Below are 21392 nucleotides of genomic sequence, written 5' to 3' on the forward strand. Positions count from 1 at the left end.
TTAAATTCTTTGAAACCCCTTTTTGTAAATCTACGCCCAAATGTGAAACTACTAAAAGCTGTTTTATACGCGGACGCACGATAGTCGCGAGGGCATTAGATTAACGCATGGCGCAATCAAAAGGATTAACAGGCGTATGCGCAAGTTTTGTGATCGGAGATGGGCACAAATTCTTAATTTTTATCAAGTAACTTGAATGGTCCTGGAAGTTCAAATCCGGGCGAGACTGCACAGTCTAGTGGGAAACTTTAGACTTTCTGCCAATCACCAAGAGAGTGTGCTCTTCACCAGGTAATGTTAACAATTTAAGATTAGGAGAAGCTTGGGAGTGACTGTCACAGACAGCACTTGTCAACAAATACCTTGTGTTTTGTGTGTTTTTGTTTTTGTATTTAGATTCAGCCAAATTTATTTTTCATAATTTCTGTTAAAGCCATTATACACCTTGGTACAGAAAAATAAAAAAAAAAGTTCACAGATTTACAAATAATTTACAGGGTTTACAGAAGGTAAAGGTGAAAGACTTCTCTTGAAATATTGTTCCATGAAATGCTTTACTTTTTGAGAAAACATTAAAACAGTATAAATTCTCGTTAGCGAGAATTACGGATTTATTTTAAACACATGTCATGACACGGCGAAACGCGCGGAAACAAGAATGGGTTTTCCCGTTATTTTCTCCCGACTCCGATGACTGATTGAACCTAAATTTTCACAGGTTTGTTATTTTATATATAAGTTGTGATACACGAAGTGTGGGACTTGGACAATACTGTTTACCGAAAGTGTATAATGGCTTTAAGCAATAATGAACAGGATACCAATTATTGATGTACATTGTAGATGGAACATATTTAATGGTATTTTAGCTGGTAACCTTATTCTGGGTGAGCACAATATTGTTGTGCTCATAGTTAACTAATTTACTGATTGAATTTTGCATTTCCATGTTTAGTCATAAGAGAAAAACAACATTAACAGGAAATTTTATAATTTAATTTAAAGCAATCGCACAACATTGGTAAACAGTATTAAATAACAAACCTGTGAAAATTTAGGCTCAATCGGTCATCAGAGTCGGGAGAAAATAACGGGAAAACCCACTCTTGTTTCAGCACGTTTCGCCGTGTCATGACATGTGTTTAAAATAAATCCGTTATTCTCGATATCGAGAATTGATCATTGTTTTAATGTTTTCTCAAAAAGTAAAGCATTTCATGGAATAATATTTCAAGGGAAGTCTTTCACCATTACCTTTTGTAAACCCTGTAAGTTATTTGTAAATCTGCGAACTTTTAATTTTTGTTCTGTTCAGAAAGTGTCCAATAGCTTTAAAGAAATTTGGTCGAAGATGAAATTTCATTCTAGAAATACAAACCTGTAACATACTCAATGCCGTGTCTGTAAGCTGTTCACAGAATGACAAACTGAGTGTGTGCAGTGACGGGCATCCAATCAGATACTTGATTGACAGGTCAGTGAGCTCCGCCCCATCAAGGTATACTGCCCTCAATGTTCCAGATCTGTCAGCTGCTAGCAACTCGATAGCTCTGAAAAAATAAGCAGAAAACACTATTCATTTGACTGAGCAGTCTAGAGCATGAGGTAACAATTGTCTGCTAAGCAGAATTGAGCAGGATACCAGTCATGCGTCATGGTAGTTTAGCTGATAATCTTATTCTGGTAAGCATAATTCTGTTAAGCTTTTAAAGGGAGGGTACACTATTGGTAATTGTCAAAGACCAGTCTTCTCACTTTGTGTATCCCATCATAACCATAAAATAACAAGCCTTTGAAAATTTGGGCTCAATTGGTCATCGAAGTTGCGAGAAAATGATGAAAGAAAAAACACGAAATTTGGACGAATTTGGGTGCTTTCAGATAAGAATAAAAGCCTTCGAGCTAGAAGTCTTTTATTATTTTAGTGAGAAATTCACTCTTTCTCAACGAAATAAACCCCAATTTCATGCACGTAAGGCACAACAGCAGATTTCAGGCCCGTTAGTCGTTGTTCTTTGCGTGCGACAAAAAAAATACTCAAAACATCGAACGCTAGAGGGCGTTTCGGAACAGAGCGATAGCGTGAGATTAAACGCCCTCTAGTGGTAAAATCACGCGAACCAACGCTAAACGCCTTGAGAAAAAGACTTGACGTGTCTTTGCATGCTGGGATAGTGGTTTTCCCCATGCTTGGTACATGTGATGTACCATCATGTACAGCATAGGCGTCGCGCACCGCATGCATTTATTCTGTCAACATCGTGTCAAAATGGAGCAGTTACGTGGGAATTTTAGCGTCTCTACGAAAAACTACACAACGTGCATGACCAATAGTAGGATTGTGTATGAACAAAAATTATTTATTGTGTATTGTAAGTAGTTGTTCTTTATTTTGTTGAATTAGATGAATGCTTTCTTTTTTCATTGGGTAACAGTTAGATTAGAAAATGGAAAAATTGGAAGAACTATTTTTTACAGGCAACTCGGAGGTTTTTTTTCAAACTGCCGTCGTGCCCTTCGCAACTTTTTATGATTGCCGTGATGCCCTTCCAAATTTTTGAAAATTGCCTTGGTGCCCTAAATTTTTACAAAAAGTCAAGGCAAAACTGCCGTGCCCCTTAAAAGCCGAAGTATCAGGGCTGATGCTGTCATACAAAACAATAATACAGTATATTATTATGTAAAAAAAAAAAGGCAATATAGTATGAGGTATGATATATAATATATATTAGGTACACAATACTTCAATAATAAGCAGCAAAATGTAGCTAAGCTGGTAGGTTCAGTGTGTTGTGTAATGTAGGAAAGAGGTTCACCATGGCATGGTTCTGGCAATAGGTGGCAGCAGATACATGTAGTGGTGCTTCACCTTGTAAACACTTTAAGAGGTTAAACCTGGCATGGTTCTGGCAATAGGTGGCAGCAGATACATGTAGTGGTGCTTCACCTTGTAAACACTTTAAGAGGTTAAACCTGGCATGGTTCTGGCAATAGGTGGCAGCAGATACATGTAGTGGTGCTTCACCTTGTAAACACTTTAAGAGGTTAAACCTGGCATGGTTCTGGCAATAGGTGGCAGCAGATACATGTAGTGGTGCATCACCTTGGAAACACTTTAAGAGGTTCACCCTGGCATGGTTCTGGCAATAGGTGCTTTACAAGATGCTAACATATTTGTACATGTCAACAAATAATTAGCACTTTGACCTTTTGTGCCAAAGCAGCGCTATGAAATAGGAGACTTTCTTGGACGATAGGTGGCATCAGACACACCGGGTAAATCCATTGTTCTCAGAATTATGCGCATGTCCAGAACCACTTAAACAATGAAAATTTACGCGGTAAAGCCCGGTTCATACTTCCTTTGAATGCTAAGCGAAGTTGACGTGACATTCGCAAGTGAGTCGAGCAGAGCTGAACTGCTGCGGATATTCGTTGCAAATTTTGTGTCGTCAACATTCGCTTCACATTCGCATTTGCAGGAAGTATGAATCGGGCTTTAGTCTACTGCCACCTAGCGTTGGAAAGTCTCCCATTGGGCCCTGGTCATGACATTTGTGTCCTTAAATGCAATGCATAATGTAGCAGAAAGTTCACCCTGGCATGTTTCTGGCAATAGATGGCAGCAGATACATGTAGTGCTGCATCACCTTGTAAACACTTTACAATATGCTCACATACATTGTTTTGCATGCATGCCAACAAACAATTAGCACTCTGAGACATCCATCAGGTGTGACATAGTGTCATGTAAGATTTGCACATGCATTTTTATTTTGTAATAGCATTTTGTAATAGCATGTAACATATGCTGTACAAACTTGAAGCCAGTAAAGTGACAACCAAAAAGACCAACTGTCTTAACTTAATTTCATATTTATATGTGAGCTGTTTTATAAAGTCACTGAACACTTTTGGTAATTGTCAAAGACCAGTATTCTCACTTGATGTATCCCAACATATACGTATACAAAAAGAAAAATAGGTGACAATTTGGGCTCAAATGGCGATCGAAGTTGCCAGAGAGTAATAATAGAAAAAAATACTCTTGTGGCACAAAATTGTGTGTCAATGCCTACATGTGTAAATATGGCTTCAGGCCTGAAGTCTTTTAATATTTGTGTAAGAAATTATTTTAGTGAGAAATAACCTCATTTCTAAAATAAAAAAACCTATTTACAATGTGTTTTAGAGGGAGCCGTTTCTCACAATGTAAATACTATCAACAGCTCTCCATTGCTCGTTACCAAGTAAGTTTTTATGCTAACAATTATTTTCAGTAATTACCAATAGTGTCCAGTGCCTTTAAGGTTAACAATTGCTCTCACCTGTCAGTGATCCATGGTATCCCATCTACATTTAACTCTTCCAGGACCAGACATCCCTGAGCAATAAGCAGCACAGCCTCGTCAGTCATCTTAGTACAGTGAGATAAGTTGAGTTTCTTCAGGAGAGGGAGCTGTGGGAACTGGGCGGCTACTTGGTCATCGATACGATCGCACCCTTCCATATTCACAACCTGCTGGGTGCAATGTACAACCATTGGTGAGTAGAAAAGTTTAATTTAAAATCATTATTAAGTTGGTACATGAACTCAAAAGACCTATCAATTAAGCTCTGCCCCATTGCGTATTGACCAATCACAACGCAACGAAGGCCCGACAAATAAGGTCCGACATGCGTGCACCGTATCTTGGCATGTGCGGCAGAGTTGTGCAGAAAGGCATTGGTGAACCCCACATGTTTTTGCTCAAACGTGCGTCGTGGGCAGAGCCTACTGGATCGGTCTATTGGTCATCAAGGTTGCACACAAAAAATAATGAAAGAAAAAACACCCTTGTTGCACTAGTTTGTTTGCTTTCAGATGCCTTTATCCTGCACAATAATCAATTATTCCTGCACCATCGGCTATTGCACAAACCATTCCGGCACCATCAGCGACCACACAAACCATTCCTGCAGTCACGATGGACAATACGCAATACTATTGATGCAAAAGATTTTGTGGCAACCATCTTTGCGCGAGCACCGCTAATCTCAAACTAGAATCCCACTTTGTGCACGATCGCCCGATAGCCTCTACTTGAAATGAAGGTTTCAGATTTGCGTCCGGGTATTTTTCTTATCCTGCTCTCCGATCGGCGATCTTGCCTTTTACCGTGGGCGCCTTTCGTTTCAACATCCATAGAATTGTCAACCTTGGGCCCCTGATGGACAATGTACAAAAAATAGTATTGTATCTCTCATGATAGGGCGGGGTCGACTCAATGATTGAGTCTTGGACACAAGGTTTCGTTTATTGGTTGATAAATACCCTGACTTCTCGGTACTAGCTGCTGTACACTACATGTATTCATACCAAAGATAAATCTACAATTAATACTAGTGTCTGATTTAAAGGCTTGTTGTGGTTCATGTTCGTCATAAATATTTTCCAGAATTTTTGTCCGAGCGCTTGGTGATTTCATCTGGACGCTACATTTTTAAACTCATTTTTAATGTGTCTTGGTGTCGTGCTACATACATACTTATGGAATTATAATTCTTCTACGTAAATTTCTTTTGAATAAAACAATAACATACCTGGAGACTTGGACAGCATCTCACGATCTCCACAAGAATTCTCCGGTTGACAATATCACAGAAACCCAGATCCAGTCGAGTGAGTAGCGGACATTTCACCAGCATCTCAATCTCATAGACACTCAACTGTTGTCGACCTCTTAGCCTCAGTGTCTTCAGGAGGGTTGCTCTCTCTAGCAACATGTCCAGCTGCTTAGAGCTGATGTCCGGATTCGCTGATAGATCCAGATCCTGCCACAGTACTGGGCTATAGGAATATTCACACCAAGCTCGGCAGACAGGAGCTAGGGTCACACACAGTTCACGGAGGGAGAAGTAACTCAGTACTTTATAGAAAATTTCTCTTGGAAGTTCATCGAAAAGACTGAAAGATGCTTCTTGTCCTGCATTTAGTTGGGAAGGTTCTGATTTCTGGTCAAGTTGCGGATCGGCGTCCGAGTCCAGGCAAGGTGGGAAGGACGGAGAAGGTAAGTGAAGATTGTGCTGGTGTGTTTCATCATTTTTTGCTAATTCTGAACGCAAAGTCCGGTGGGTTGAAGACTCGACGCATCCTACAACATGGAGCTGTACATCTTCACAGGCTTCTATGTCAAAATCGGACGGAACTTCCCATGCTTTTTTTAAACGCAGCGGATCTGGACATTTTAAATTTGGATAAGATGTTTTTTGACAAGAACGGACAATCCTTTCTTCTTCTGAGAAACTTTCACTGTCCCTAATATCAGGACACCGGTCCCTGATTTGCAAATCTTCATCAAGACATCCGTCACAGTGAATCATTTCCTCAAAAGTATCCTCAAAAGTATCGTTGGCGTCGTGGAAAGTTTCAAAGTTTTCATCTTTCTGTTGAATGACGCCAATACTTTTTGCTCTATGGTCGAAACCTGCAAATTTTGTTTCAGAGTACTTATTGCATAGTTTGGAAGTATTAGTCCTCGCTAATGTGTTCCATTGATCATTTTGTGGCCTTGTTTCTCCTGTGGAAACTGTGCTTTCTTCATCACCCTTTTTCTCTGCAGTTGTAGAGGATGGCTGCGATAACTCCAGATCATGAGTTTGACTTGCATAAGGTAAGGCTGCTGACAAATCCAAACCCTGTTGAAATGAAACGTTACTGTGTGCATCTAGTGCAATATTGGTCTCTGAATTTACAAGAGTGCTGTAAGGACAGTTTTCCTGATGAGCTGAGGTTGTGGCCTCACTAGACCCATCTTCGATACCAACCAGGCTTAATTGAGCAAAGCATGGTAGAACAACATGGCTTGACAACACCCCCACCGATGCTACAGTGGAGTCTGTGTCAAGATATTTCATGTCATCAAGGATGGAGTTTGGTTCCTTTGAGCTGTTGTGACTTCTTGTTTCCTCCATGGCCGTGTCTAGCTTCTACGTTGTATATCGCTCGTGTTGCATGCTCTCTACTTTGGTTTTGTTCTACCACATGTTGGTGTGCCTTGGGTCATTGCTGTGCTGGTGGGGAAAAAAAAATTAAACAATGTAGAAGTTGGTTACTTAACCCAATAAAATGGCCAACTAAAAAGTAAGCGTTTATAGAAAATGTAAATCCAGACCATTCAACCCCTTCAACCCCATGGTCTGTACATGCAGAAGAAAAGGATTAACAAATTAATATTGTCGTTATCTGCTCCTTTTTCAATCATGTCCACCCTTTTTAAAGGTACGATTCATTCACTAATTAGTTAAGTTTTCTCCCTCTTCCCACATTAGATTTTGTCTTTAATGTTTCCCTCCTCTTGTGGTTAAAGGATTTGGGTACTTTTTCAAAATGTCCATAGATTTACATTAAACTCACAGGGTTTAAAGATAATGATAGTGGAAAGCTTCCCTTCAAATATTACTTACTGAGGTGCTGTAGTTTTTGAGAAATTAGTAAAAACAATGTCATGAAAATCGTTTGTAAATGATTAAAATAATTTTCATGACATTGTTTTACTCATTTCACAAAAACTACAGCACCTCAGCACGTAATATTTTCAGGGAAGCTTTCTACTATCATTATCTTCAAACTGTGTAAGTTTAGTGTAAATCTGTGGAAATTGTGTTTTTTGTCCTACAAAAGTTATATAGACCCTTTAAACTAGCCCCTGATAGGCGGACTACTGGACATTTCAGCACCTCACAAACTCGGCACCCATAAACTTGACGCCCTCCAAACTTGCACCTTGCAACCTCGGCATCCACTCGGCACCAGATATATCGGCACAAGCCTATTTTTGACTAACAGACTCGGCACAAAGTTAGTTTTAGCAGCAAAATTGTAAAACTAAAGCAACATTAAATCCATTAGGGCCTACCTAATCGCTGGATCGAAGGGTCAAGTGTGGTTTAAGAAAGTAAAGCATGTATTTACACAATAATTAATGTTTTGGTAGCTAGTAAGTTGTAACCGCTTTCTAACTTTGTTTCCAAAAAACTTGCCGTTCGCACAGTCAGTTTTTAAAATGTTGTTTACATTCATAAGTTTGCGCCAATATCAGTGAAAAGTGGTGCAATTTTTTTATATGACTGTATTTGGCTTTGAATATCCAGACAAGTGTTTGGTTGAGCATTGACGGCTTGCGGATTTTTGCTAAAGGCATTTAACCAAGGAGAAAACAGAGCATGATTTGCTGAATTGGGGCCATGGAGACTTCTTGCCCGACAGGCCCAGTCAACAGTTCTGTCTTTATGCTGGTTGACTGCAAGCATGTGTCTATTTAATGTCACTTTAAATTGACAATTTTGCTGCTAAAATTAAACCATAAATCATTTTGTATGGACATGGTATTTTTTCATCATAGTTTCGTAACAAACCACCTTGGCCCAAAGCGTGATAAATTACGTCTTTCACAAGACATGAGGCCTACTGATTCTTTTAGAATCACCCAATGCAACTGATGATTGCCAAGAAGGCATGAAAACATGCTACAATTACACAGAGAGGATCTGAAAAAAGATCCAAGTTGCGGTTTTTTAACACATTTGTCAACAAGCTCTTCTGGTCCTCTTTATGTTAGTCAACTAGCCCTGTCGACCTGACAAAACTACGAACACAATACCCAGACATAGACCCTACCCATAAAACTTGTAAACATTTATTTCAACTTTAACTTTAATTTTGTGTAAATGTCAAGTCAACAGTGTTGGAGCGTCACTGAATGGCACAGTGCCATCATTTATTTATCACAATCTTTTACCATTATTAATAACTTGTGTTAAATGTAGACATCTTTTTCTTTTTACTCCAAGTTTTTGCTTTCGGCCGTTTTTAGACAGGTGCCGAACTTGTATTTGTGCATGTGCCAAGTTTGTGGGTGCGAGTTTGCAAGGTGCCAAGTTTGCAAGGTTTTCATTTTAAAGATGCTATGTCAGATTTTTGGCCCTAAACATAAAAAAATAGATTTTTTTGAGTGCATGGTATTTCAAAGAGTATCACCCGCTCTAACGAAAAAAGTTTAACTTTTACTTTTAATGCTCAGGAACCATGACAACAATTTGAAACGTTTCTTATATTGGTCACGTGATATATTGTTGGTATCCCGAAAAACTAATTTTGAGCTCTTTATTTCACTGCAACTAATAATTGGCGGACTTCTTCGAGCAATGGCTCAAATGAAAGCTTGTAACTTTCTCGACCCCCATCAAAATACGAATTTTAAATCAAAATTTTGGGGTCAATTCGGCCAAAAATCTGACATAGCATATTTAAATGGATAATGAATTGTATTTCCCTTGACAGAAAAATTGCTGTTCAAAAAAAAATTGTAAAAATTTGTGAAACTGAAAAAGTGGTGGCAGGATATAACTTCTGTATCCAATCCTGCCACCACTTTTTTCAGTTTCACAAATTTTTTTTTTTTAGTAAATTAAAATTAGATGCTAGGCTTATTTTACTTTACGGAAATCCTACTTTACAACGAATGAAACATTGGTAGCTAAAAACTTTCCATTTTTAGCCGTCAGAACCTCAACTTGCTCACTCACATTCACAATCATGTCTCAAGAAATATTGCCTGCGCAGACGACAGGCCGGTGGGTGTGTGGGCCCAGGCACATGTCACGAGCTCAGCGAAGGAGCTGCACGGACCGTCAAAACTTCTCACCTACGAAACTGACTTAAATTTATCAAACACGGAGCAACTTTTGGTCCCCAAATGTGCTTGAATATGCAAAGATACATAGGACGTTAACAAATTGTGAAATTAGTGCTGAAATTTGTGTAAAATTAGATAAAAACATACCTGACACGACGACGCGATGTTACGGATGTGCACTGAAAAGCCCGCCCTCTCGGATATGAAAGAAAATGGTTTCGCTGGTACCCGCTTTGCAGATTAATGCAGATTCAATGGACGGGTTACCAGCGATGTATGGTTTATATACTAACGTGTACCAAAGTTACTTATGGCAGCAGAGTGGCGCAGTGGAAGCGTGCTGGGCCCATAACCCAGAGGTCCGAGGATCGAAACCTCGCTCTGCTAATTGTTTTCTTTTTCTTTACAAAATTAATATGCTATATTTTGTTTACTTGTACAAGTTCCATCAATATTTGAATATTTATTATTCTGCAACTTAACTTCTTTTTAAATCTTATTTAATTTTACTTCTTGCCCCATATATCACCAAATTCGGTAATGGGTACACAGCTAGATATCTATTCAATTTTAGAGGGGGAATATGTTTAAGGCTGCGTAATTTTGTTTGATCATTCATATTTCGAAGTAGAAGGTGATAAAATGGAACCTAAATTCTATTCCCCCCACAAACAAATGCTGCCTCTTATGGTATTAATTATTTCCTTAGTGTTTGTTTTAAACACAAGAAGGCTGTTTAGCAGAAAATACTGCTTAACAAATGTATTTGCTTGCTACGCAAAACAGTGATGGCACCAGTCACAACAAGGTAAACTTAATTGAACGTTGGCTGATAACCTGTTCTTGCTAAGCAGTATTTTCCTGTGCTTAGCAAGTTCTTGTGTTTACAGGCTTTATGGAATTTTGAGCTACTTACAAAAAGTATCTAAGCACTACAAAATTACTACCATGTCAAATATGACTGGTATCCTGCTCGTTTCTGCTTAGCAGACAATTGTAAGCTGGTATCCTGCTCGTTTCTGCTGAGCAGACAATTGTAAGCAACATTTTCTGCTTAAGCAGATTTGGCCTCCTGCATGTAGGGGCCAATTCCATAAAGCTGTTAAAAATATTGCTTGACAAATTTCTTCGCCAAGCAAAAATTGAGTGGGGCACCAGTCAAAACAATATAAATGTAATGTAATCTTTGTTGGTAACCGGTTTCTGTCAAGCAATACTTTTCTGTGCTAAGCAAGTTTTGTGCTTACCGGCCTTATGAAATTGAGCTACTTGATGCAGAATTTGCATGCACCCAATTTCATTGCTGCTTAAGCATACAATTAGCCAAGCACAACTAAACTATGCTTATCAGAATAAGGTTACCAGCCAAAATACCAATCCACATTTCATGGCGGGTATTCTGCTCATTTCTGCTTAGCAGAAAATTGTTTATAACTAATTCATAAAGCTGTTCAGCAGAAAATACTGCTTGAAAAATGTTCTTGCTAAGCAAAATGTTATTGGGCCCGGGGCACCAGTCACAAAAATTTCAATGAAATGTAATTTTGGATCACAGGCTTTACGAAATTGGGCACAGTTTCATGAGCTGCTTAAGCAGGAAATATTGCTAAGCACAAACGGACAGGATACCTGTCACAAATTGCACATGTGACATGCTAGTTTGGCCGGTAACCTTATTCCAATGAGCACTATTTGGTTGTGCTAAGCTAGTTTTTGTGCTTAAGCAGCTTTATGAAATTGGGCCCCTGCCTTTATAAGACACTCTAAGCCGATATTCATACAGCAGAAGATGATGATTTTTGTCTTCTTGGAAACTGGGCAAAGTGGAATCCCTCAAAAGCAAAATGTTGTGCTTCCCCCTCCAAGTGAAATTCAGAACAGAAAATTAAGGATCACCTTGTTCAATAAAAAAATAAATCCTTTCTCCGGTGCATGCATTATTAACAAACTTTTTATTAGCTATTTGTATAAAGTTTAAATCCCACAAGATCCACATTCAAATTTTTCTTTTATTTATATACATGGGTAATGTTTTGCCAGCCGAAAGTTTCACATAATGCTGAATAAATAATAACTTCTCTCGAGAAAACTCATAATTTCAAAATTTCATAACAATTTCTGAAACCAGTATTGTTGATCCACTTCATCATCATTCAAAACTCAAAATAGGCCCTATTGAATTGGCGATTTATGAACGCTAGGTGGCAGCAGACTTACCTGGGCCCAATTTTATAAAGCCTGTAAGCATTAAAACTTGCTAAGCACAGAAAAATCTTGCTTAACAGAAACTAGTTTCCAGCCAAAATTCCATAAAGATGACATTCTTGCAACTGTGCCCCACTCATTTTTCTGCTTACATTAGCAAAGAAATTTGCTAAGCAGTATGTTTCTGCTTAACAGCTTTATGAAATTGGACCTAGAAACTAAGTAAACAATGCTCAGAACTAAGTAAACAATGGAAATTTATCTGGTTATTCTGCTGACACCTTGCGTTCCAAAGTCTCCAATTGAAATGACAAGCAAAAACAAAGCAAACAAACACCACAAAATTCAAATAAAAACTCAGTTATTTCTTTTAGTGAAAAATACATCATTTATAGGCAACAGTTTAAGCCATTACATTTTTCAACATTTTCTTAAAATTATGAAATGAAAGAGAGTGCATATGGGGATGAAAATAACATAAAAATAGTGAAACGTACCATCAGCATAATGTTTTAACTAAAATACAATCTCACTTATCTCAAAATTATTTAAATTCATTGGCTATAAAAGTTGGTAAAGAAAAACATTTAAATCGATTTAATAAACAACTTTGAATAATCGTTAAATGAAACCAAATAATAATGTTGTCTGAACTATCCTCTCATAAAGTTATTATTACAAAGTATACTGGGGGTTAATTACTGGTATAGTTTAGTAGTAAAATCAACGATGATCGTTATGATGAGACGGGAATGTAGAAACACATGAAAAAGATGAAGTTAACTAAAATTATTTAGGTATCAAAGTCAAAGTTTGGTACAACGTGCAAGGGCCTGGGGTCGATTTCACAAAGAGTAAAGACTAGTCCTAAGTTAGGACTAGTCCTAGGAGATATACAAATTGCATGGATAGTCCTAAGTTAGGACGAGTAACTGGTCCTAACTCGAGATAAGACTAGTCCTAACTCTTTGTGAAATCCACCCCGGGTCACACAAGGCAATTTTTGCAGGCAACTTGGGAGGCAACCAACTGCAGTGTATGCTACATGACCACTTTGATATCAAGTGAGTCATTTTTCAAACAATGTCTTAGGATTCCCAAGAAAATAACGAGGATAGTCAAATGTGAATGGATTCTCTTCTTGGAGGTTGCCTGGAACTTGTTGCCTGTAAAGTTGCCGCCAGCGATATGCCCTAATAAACAACTCATGATAAATGTTAAAGGCATTGGACATGTTTGATAATTGTCAAAGACCGTTATTCTCACTTGGTGTATCCCAACCCAACATATGCATATACTAACAAACCTGTGAAAGTTTGGATTCAATTGGTCATCAAATTTGCAAGAGAACAATGAAAGAAAAAAACACCCTTGTTGCATTACTTTGTGATGCATAATAAAAGGCTTAAGCTGAAGTCTTTTATTAGTTGAATGAAAAATTACCTTTACCAACAACTATGTTACTTAAGAGGGAGCCATTTCTCACAATGTTTTATACTATCAACAGCTCTCCATTGGTCGTTACCAAGAAGGTTTTTTGCTAACAATTAATTTGAGAAATTACAAATAGTGTCCAGTGCCTTTAAATATGGCGGATTGTGTTCAATAACTCAGCAATCACACAAACAAACTTGTTATGAACTAGTGCACCCATCGAAAACCCACCTCTGAAATCACTTCTCAGCATGTTTTTTCCAGATGACAAAATCGTTTATCAAGCATGTTTGGTTTACTTTTTGCATTACCAAACCAATCCAAACCATGAACAATCGGGAGAATCTGACACTGTAAAAGAAGTGCATCAAATTTAAAAATCTCCAAACCAAATTAAGCACATATTTTGTAATGCAACAAATCTAACTAACAAAACTTATCCTGTAAAATTAAGTGTCGCTGCTGTTGTTTTTTCTAAACCTTTACAAGAAATAGTTACCTTTGACATTGGTGGCAGCAGACATAACGGGCAGTTTTCCCATAAACCTTATTGCAAATCGTTGGTGCGTGCTAGGCGTGGAATAAGGTGCATGCTGGTCTAGCTAGTGATCAAGTGATCGCTAGCTAGACCAATAATGCACCTCATTCCGAGCCAAATACATGCATACAAAGTATTTGCGATAAGGTCTATATGTAGCAGACCCACCAGTCCTTTATAGAAAACCAACCAAGTTTATATCATGGTTAAATTATTCTTAAAATTAGATTTGGTAGTGAAACTACAACAATATTTAAAACATAAAAAATAATGCTAAGCAAGCCACAATATTGTAAGAGAAATAAAGTTAAAGCGTTTCTTCTGAATTAAAAAAAGTGGTAGTTCTTAGAACAATATTATTACAGGATTTTCACAAAGGGTTCTTTTTCACGTACCATAACTTTTCCAGATGCGCTGCTTTTGACATTGTAACTCTACATACACTATGGTTATTATCCAGTAATAATTTCTAACTTACAGAATGCCACTGGAAAGAATAATGCTTTTTGTTTGAAAATGAAAAAGAGAGAGAGAAAAAGGTGCTGAGTAGAAGATAAAATGAAACTCTAAACAGCTGCAATAAATTCAATCCATCAAACAACACTATAGCAATTACTGTTCAGTCCTGCTGAACTTAACTTATATGGCAAATAAACTTGCACAAAGATTCATCAAGGCCAATTGCTATTACAAAACACTCTCTACAGTAAACAAGGCTTTTATTTCTTGATGCCATTTCCCCCAAAAGTTGCAAAAAAACAACTGAACACTCAACTTATCTGCAAAAAACCAGTGGTGAGCAAAAAACTAATGATAAGACCACCACCGTTAATTGGGCTTTAGAGCTACAGCCTATTCTTTTACCATATTCCAAGTATGGAATCCATCAAGCCCAGGCAAAACCAGAGGATGGATTTTGGGTGACATAAATGTAGGATACAAAACATTGCATACTATTAAATTCAGTGAGGTCAATCCAGGCTATAGTCTCAACTTAAAATTTCCGTTTGGACAAAAAAAACCAGAGAAGATATATCACGACTACAATATTACTCCTGCGCTCATTTCTCAATAATTTAACATTCATTGTTCCAATCCTGGAATTACCTTTTTAATATTCCAATAATTATGAACAACTTTTAGATACATCAACAATGTTATTGAAAGTTATATCCGATGTTTGTATAATGGTTGAATTCATTTCACTTTTGTGATTTAAAAAAATTCCTGCAAATGCAAACGGCAAACATTAGGCTGACAAGAGAGATAGCAACATATATTGTATCTGTATATGACACAAAATTAGTGTATACGAGGCTAGGCCACTGTGGATGTTCCTACACAAAGTCACACCTTAAACCCTAGACTTGATTCAAGTCTTAGATCGCCGTTATTCTTCGCATCTCAGCCACGAAAAACGCCCCCACATTATTAGCTATCACGCGCCCTCACTCGCAATCGTAGGCTAAATGACGAAGGTTAATCACAAGAGGGTGCTGATTGTACCGGCTATCAGGACGACTTTAAAGCCACGATCAAAGACTTGGAACCAAGTCTACCTAAACCCTAGTCTTGGTGCAAGACGTTGTTGTTCATTATCACTCAACTATCGCGATTCCCCGCTCCACGGCGTGCACATTACTATAGCATGCAGGAGCTGTTGGAACAACTTCCAAGCCCAATTTCATAGAGCTGTTTGGGCCCTGTTTTTCAGTGTTCAGTAAGTAACAATGTTCAATCTAGGCATACTGAGGGCAGTTGGTTTCAGAATTGAACCAGCAACCTTGTGATTGCAAGCCGTCTAGTCAAACCACTTGAGCATGGTACCTCATCAGCCCAATTTCAGAGAGCTGCTTAAAGGCACTGGACACTATTGGTAATTACTCAAAATAATTATTAGCATAAAACCTTACTTGGTAGCGAGCAATGGGGAGAGGTTGGTAGTATAAAACATTGTGAGAAACGGCTCCCTCTGAAGTGGAGTAGTTTTCGAGAAAGAAGTAATTTTCCACAAATTTGATTTCGAGACCTCAAGTTAAGAATTTGAGGTCCCGAAATCAAGCATCTGAAAGCACACAACTTCAGGTGACAAGGGTGTTTTTTTCTTTCATAGTTATCTTGCAACTTCGACGACCGATTGAGCTCAAATTTTCACAGGTTTGTTATTTTATGCATATGTACAGAGATACAGCAAGTGAGAAGACTGGTCTTTGACATTTACCAATAATGTCCAATGTCTTTAAACAATAAAAGTAGCCAAGTACAACAAAATGATGGTCAAAAGAATAAGGTTACCAGCCAAACTGCACTGTACCACATCACAAGTATAATTTGTGATTGCTCATTTCTGCTTCGCCAAAAATTGTTGGGCAATACTTTGTGCTTAAGCAGCTCTATGAAAATAGTTGTTGAGGGCCTATGGTTTTACCAACTCAACGAGAATGTATTGCACTAAGACTACCTTAACCATAAACCAAATGCCCTTTTCGAAACCAGGGCTTCGGCTTTGTCTTTGTCTTGGGGCGCCGTTCTCTCGTCTGAAGCCCTGAGCGCGTAATTGTCAAAACAACCAGCGGGGCAAGGCTAGCCTGAGCCAAAGCCGAAGCCGTCGTTTTAAAAAGGGCCATATAGTCACCCAATCACTAACTAATCTGAGGAATTTAAAATCAAGCATTCACTGAAACACAAATAAGAAAATCCCTTTTCAATAAATTACCAAAACGGAATGCCTAATTTCACATGAAATAAATGTTGAATGATGCATTACAAAGATTTCATTCATTTTCTTCTTCAAAATGAGAACAAAATATACATCATGTATTTTGCAGAGGCACTATTATTCACTTTAAGTGGAACAGTGCATAGACTCGTTTTAACCGATTAATTACTTTAATTATGTACAATTCTATACATATTTTATTGTGCCTCCCTTCTCTTATTTCTTATCTAGTTAATTTTTCTGGCGGAATGCGCAGCAACATTGCGTAGAAAGGGCTGCGGCAATACAACAGCCAATCTTTATCCTTTGTCTCTACATTCTCAGGCATGTCAGGCACCCCTCAAAATAGCAACAAACAACATCAACCAAAAATAAGTATGAAAACAAAAACCAAAATCATCTAAAATACCACCGCGTAATCTCAACCCCAAAACAAGTTTCTATCATGAACTGTCCTATTAAGCTATTTAAATAACACCAAAAATTAAAACAGCAAATCGGCACACCACAAAAGTTATTTGGTTTTGTCAACAAAAGTAGACAGCAATATGTGAAAACTGGATCGAGAACAGGATCTAATATATAAAGTAGAGAGTTGGTAATAAGGTTTAAAGTAGAAAGTTGTATATACCGATGTACTTACCAAATAAACACAAGCCAGCATAACAAGCAGTGAATTCCAAACTAAACACCATGTAAATGCACTCAAATTACCTCCATGTACACAATACATTTAAAATTTACCCTCACACCAATGTGTAAGGCTGCTCACCACAACACTGACACACTCCAACGCACACACATCCAGCCAGCGACCAACTCACACGCTTCACCGGACAAGAACAGCTTTGATCCTTCCCGCCCAAAAGTGCACCCCTCAAACCATACATAAGCTCCTGAATACAAGCAGAGTATACTGTTCGAATTGTCCAGACCAAACCGGCTCTTTTCAGAGCCACCACTCCTTCAAAAGAGATTTTACTCATGGTTGTACCCGCAAGTCTACTCTTAATCTGTATTGGGCTCTCTTTACAGGCAAATCACTAGGGTGAGATGTGAACCCATGACCTCTGCATTGCTAGAGTAGGGCCCAACTTTAATAAGCTGTTAAGCAGAAAATACTTCTCAGCCAAAAATGAGTTAATGCAACTGAGTGGGGCACTTAATGCAACTTTGGCTGGTAACCTATTTCAGTTAAGCAACACCTTTTTGGTGCTTAGCAAGTTTTTTGTGCTTGCAGGCTTTTACAAAATTGGGACCAGATGTCTGCTTTTAGACCAACGAGCTAGACCACTGGTGGCTAGTGGCAGTTCGAATAACAGGGTAAAAGCAAATTACATGCATATTCTTCCCCCAAAGCACAACAATAAATTAACATCTATTTGAGCATACATATTACTCAAGCACACGGCTTGTAAAAGAAAATACACCTAACAAGTAATAAAACAAAAGTTTAAAGATAAACTAAGTTATGCATAGGTTATTACTTTGCTAGATCTGCATTGTTGGCAGTTCAGTTTTGCAATATACTACAACTTAAGCCATCATACAAAATTCTGCATGGAGCGACTATACACATGTAATAGTTCAAGAGAATTCATCCTTTTTTTGCCCCCCCCCCCCCCATTCAAAGTTCCAATGCTAGTTCTTACAAAAACCAGGACACCCCCGAACAAAGATATTGACAAAATAGGGACACCGCCAATATAGGGCTAGATAGCTCAGTTGGTAGAGCGCCGGCACATTATCCGGACGTCGTTGGTTCGAATCCCGCTCTAGTCAATTCTTTGTTCAACCCCAAAAATCATAACCCAGGAAACATAAACATTATGTTACTGTGCTTGGATTTACAGAAAAGTTGAACATTACAATGTATGTTGTGGTATTAATCTTGTAAAAAAAAACATGAAAAATCACTTCTAAAAGAGTACATTTCGCTACATTCCTTGGATTTATATGTAGTTTATTGCTTCTGATGTTTGTATGTTGATTTGTTTGTTATTGTTTGTTACAGTAGTAGAAACACGTCTTTTATCATAATGAGAATTAATTCAACAAATTGAACTGCTCCGATAAAAAACAATCTATTCATAAGCCATGAAAGCAGAGTAAAGGCCGAGTCAGACTGCACCAATGACGAAAACGATAACGATCACGGTGCAAAGATAAAGCATTCTATTGGTTGAATGCACGTGTGCATATTCTGCGTGGAGCAATTCAACCAATAGAATGCGTTGTCTTTGCTTCATGATCATTATCGTTATCACAGCAGTGTGACTCGGCCTTAACAGGCCAATACGCGCACATTTCAGCAGATTCAGAAAAGAAAAAAAAACCATATTCTTGTCTATTTTTTCCCACAAAAACAATCGAGAGAAAACCATATAGAATGTTCCAGATTGCAGAACTTTTAAAACCAAGATAACCATCAAGTAGAAAACATTCCGAAAAATGGGTCCAGAAGCCCCCACAGTTTTGAAAAAACCCGCGGAAACCCTGGAAAGTATTGAGGCTGTAAATGAAAAAAAGGAAAAGATCTTTTTGGTAATTCACACTCTCCCAACATCACTTGGCAAACTATGGGCAACAAATTAACGAGTCTTAAAATGCTATTTATAATGCCAACTAACCACAACGGAATCTTTAAAATGGTTTTTAGTCTTTATTTCATTTTTATCTTATTATAATTAGAGATTAACGACGCTGTACCTAAAAGACTGTCTAAGGAATCTACATCTAAACCAAACAGGGGAAAATAAAAATCAAATGAAATACCGGTACAGACAAATGTTTGTACTGTACCAACTGCTGCTGAAACTAGTAGACCATTGGTTGACTGCTGTGGTCGACCATTTGGAACCAGCCTTGAGCCCAAGGTTTCTTTAACCAAAGGTTGACTATTTAGACTCGCACCCAGGCTAGTAGACCATTGGTCGACTACTGTGGTCGACAATTTGGAACCAGCCTCGAGCCCAAGGTTTCTTTAACCAAAGGTAGACTATTTAGACTCGAACCCAGGCTAGTAGACCATTGGTTGACTACTATGGTCGACCAGTTTGAACTAGCCTCGAGCCCAAGGTTTCTTTAACCAAAGGGTGACTATTAGACTCGAACCCAGGCTAGTAGACCATTGGTTGACTACTGTGGTCGACCAGTTTGAACCAGCCTCGAGCCCAAGGTTTCTTTAACCAAAGGTAGACTATTTAGACTCAAACCCAGGCTAGTAGACCATTGGTCGACTACTGTGGTCGACAATTTGGAACCAGCCTCATGACCATGGTTTCTTCACTGGTCCTGATAGCCTGTTCTACGCTAACATGTGTAAAGCGCAGAGGGGAACCAGTGACCTGTAGCAAAAATGCGGATGGCAATGGAGCGTTGAATATCATGGTACCGATGGTTAGACTTGGCTTCTAAACAAGTCGTTTTAGTGAGTGCGTCAATGCGCATATGTTGCTGGTCAGTAGTCGACATAATGTGCGCACTCCAACTTGCTCTTGTTTGAAACCACTGTTTGATTCCAGCATCTCGTTTCCATGGCGATCTCTCTGCCCTATGTATTTCTATGACACACTACAGCCCCATTTCATGGCGCTGCTTTCAACGTTGTACGTGTATATAAAAAACTGGCAGTGCAGTCAAGTTGAATGTTCAGCATGTGACAGTTCTGCATTGTTAATAACCAACCAGCAATATGCTGCGGTTTAGCAGGGTTCTACGTGTCAGGGTTTTTGTGTAACTTTACACAACACCATCAAACAAACCGAAGGCGAAAAGAATGCACACTTCCTCTGAACCGATCACTCAAGATTGCCTTGTAAACATGGTAAATGGCAATAAGCCAAAATCGTTACCCCTTCACAACACAAACTCTTGTCGGGTTGTTTACATTCAAAGAAAACAGCACAAGTCCTGCAGATCTCAGCTTGCCGAAGCAGTTCACGCGCACAATTCCAACGAATGAAACAGCAGACAGGATGCACACTTTTCTCTGTGAACCAACCACTCACGGTTGCCTCTTAAACATGGTAAACGGCAATTAGCAAAAGATGTATGCCCCTTCAGAACACTATCCTTGTCGGGTCTATAACATAATCCAAAGATAATAGCACAAATCCTGCAGAACTCAGCTCGCCTAACAACAAGCAGTACACAGGTCTAATACTTCATGGAGGAAACAAAGGCAACTGTCTCAATGCCCCATGGTCATTGCCTTGGTGCTCTTGAAATGCTCTGGACAGTAGAAATTTACAATTTCCTTGGTGCCCTTGCAAAAAGGAGCATACGGGCCTGAGTTCACACGCACATTTACAACAAATGCTTCCAGGTAGTTCCAATGAAGACCCATCATCAATTACTGAGGCAAAAGTTTTTACTTGTGACCAACTGTTTTGCTCTCACGCAAATATGTGTAGCAGGATGCATTTTCCCCTACAAAGTGTCGTCACATGAAGGCATCTTTTAAAGCTTATTATCGTTCTTCCTTTCTTTTGTACATAGTTAAGGTGCTGGCAATTTAACAGGTTTTAATCTTCTCTACTTTACTACTGGACAGACCTGGAATTCTTAATCGCTTCTTCTTCTTTTTCTCCTCCTCCTGTTCCAGGCTATCCGTGTCGCCGTCTTGATGACCCAAACTCAACTTCTTGGATTCTGAAAAATATAAACACCCTTCGGTCAATGCTGGTTTAACCTTAAAGGCACTGGACACTATTGGTAATTACTCAAAGTAATTGCTCGCATAAAACATTACTTGGTAACGAGTAATGGAGAGATGTTGGCAGTATAAAACATTGTGAGAAACGAATCCCTCTGAGGT

The 21392-nt window shown here is 38.5% G+C and overlaps 2 protein-coding genes and 1 non-coding gene across 3 annotated transcripts in view; 1 reads left to right on the forward strand and 2 right to left on the reverse strand.

Moving 5' to 3' along the window:
• Positions 1–9865, reverse strand: part of LOC117293769 (F-box/LRR-repeat protein 17-like) — a 33747-nt gene extending 23882 nt beyond the window's left edge. Inside the window, exons 1-4 of the mRNA XM_033776206.1 lie at positions 9825–9865; positions 5584–7053; positions 4329–4519; positions 1379–1550 (exon numbers count right to left, since the gene is read on the reverse strand). Of these exons, the coding sequence (XP_033632097.1) occupies positions 1379–1550; positions 4329–4519; positions 5584–6954 (1734 nt within the window). The 5' untranslated portion in view covers positions 6955–7053; positions 9825–9865. The remainder of the gene's footprint in view (positions 1–1378; positions 1551–4328; positions 4520–5583; positions 7054–9824) is intronic.
• A 127-nt stretch (positions 9866–9992) lies between these two features.
• On the forward strand, positions 9993–10064 carry Trnam-cau. Its single transcript has one exon. It is a non-coding gene; the product is annotated as a tRNA-Met (tRNA).
• A 9620-nt stretch (positions 10065–19684) lies between these two features.
• LOC117293471 (stromal interaction molecule 1-like) overlaps positions 19685–21392 on the reverse strand; it is a 60176-nt gene continuing 58468 nt past the window's right edge. Inside the window, exon 16 of the mRNA XM_033775819.1 lies at positions 19685–21226. Coding sequence (XP_033631710.1) covers positions 21090–21226 — 137 coding nt within the window. The 3' untranslated portion in view covers positions 19685–21089. The remainder of the gene's footprint in view (positions 21227–21392) is intronic.

Source organism: Asterias rubens, chromosome 8, assembly GCF_902459465.1.
Source record: "Asterias rubens chromosome 8, eAstRub1.3, whole genome shotgun sequence".
In the NCBI taxonomy this organism is placed as follows: Eukaryota; Metazoa; Echinodermata; class Asteroidea; order Forcipulatida; family Asteriidae; genus Asterias; species Asterias rubens.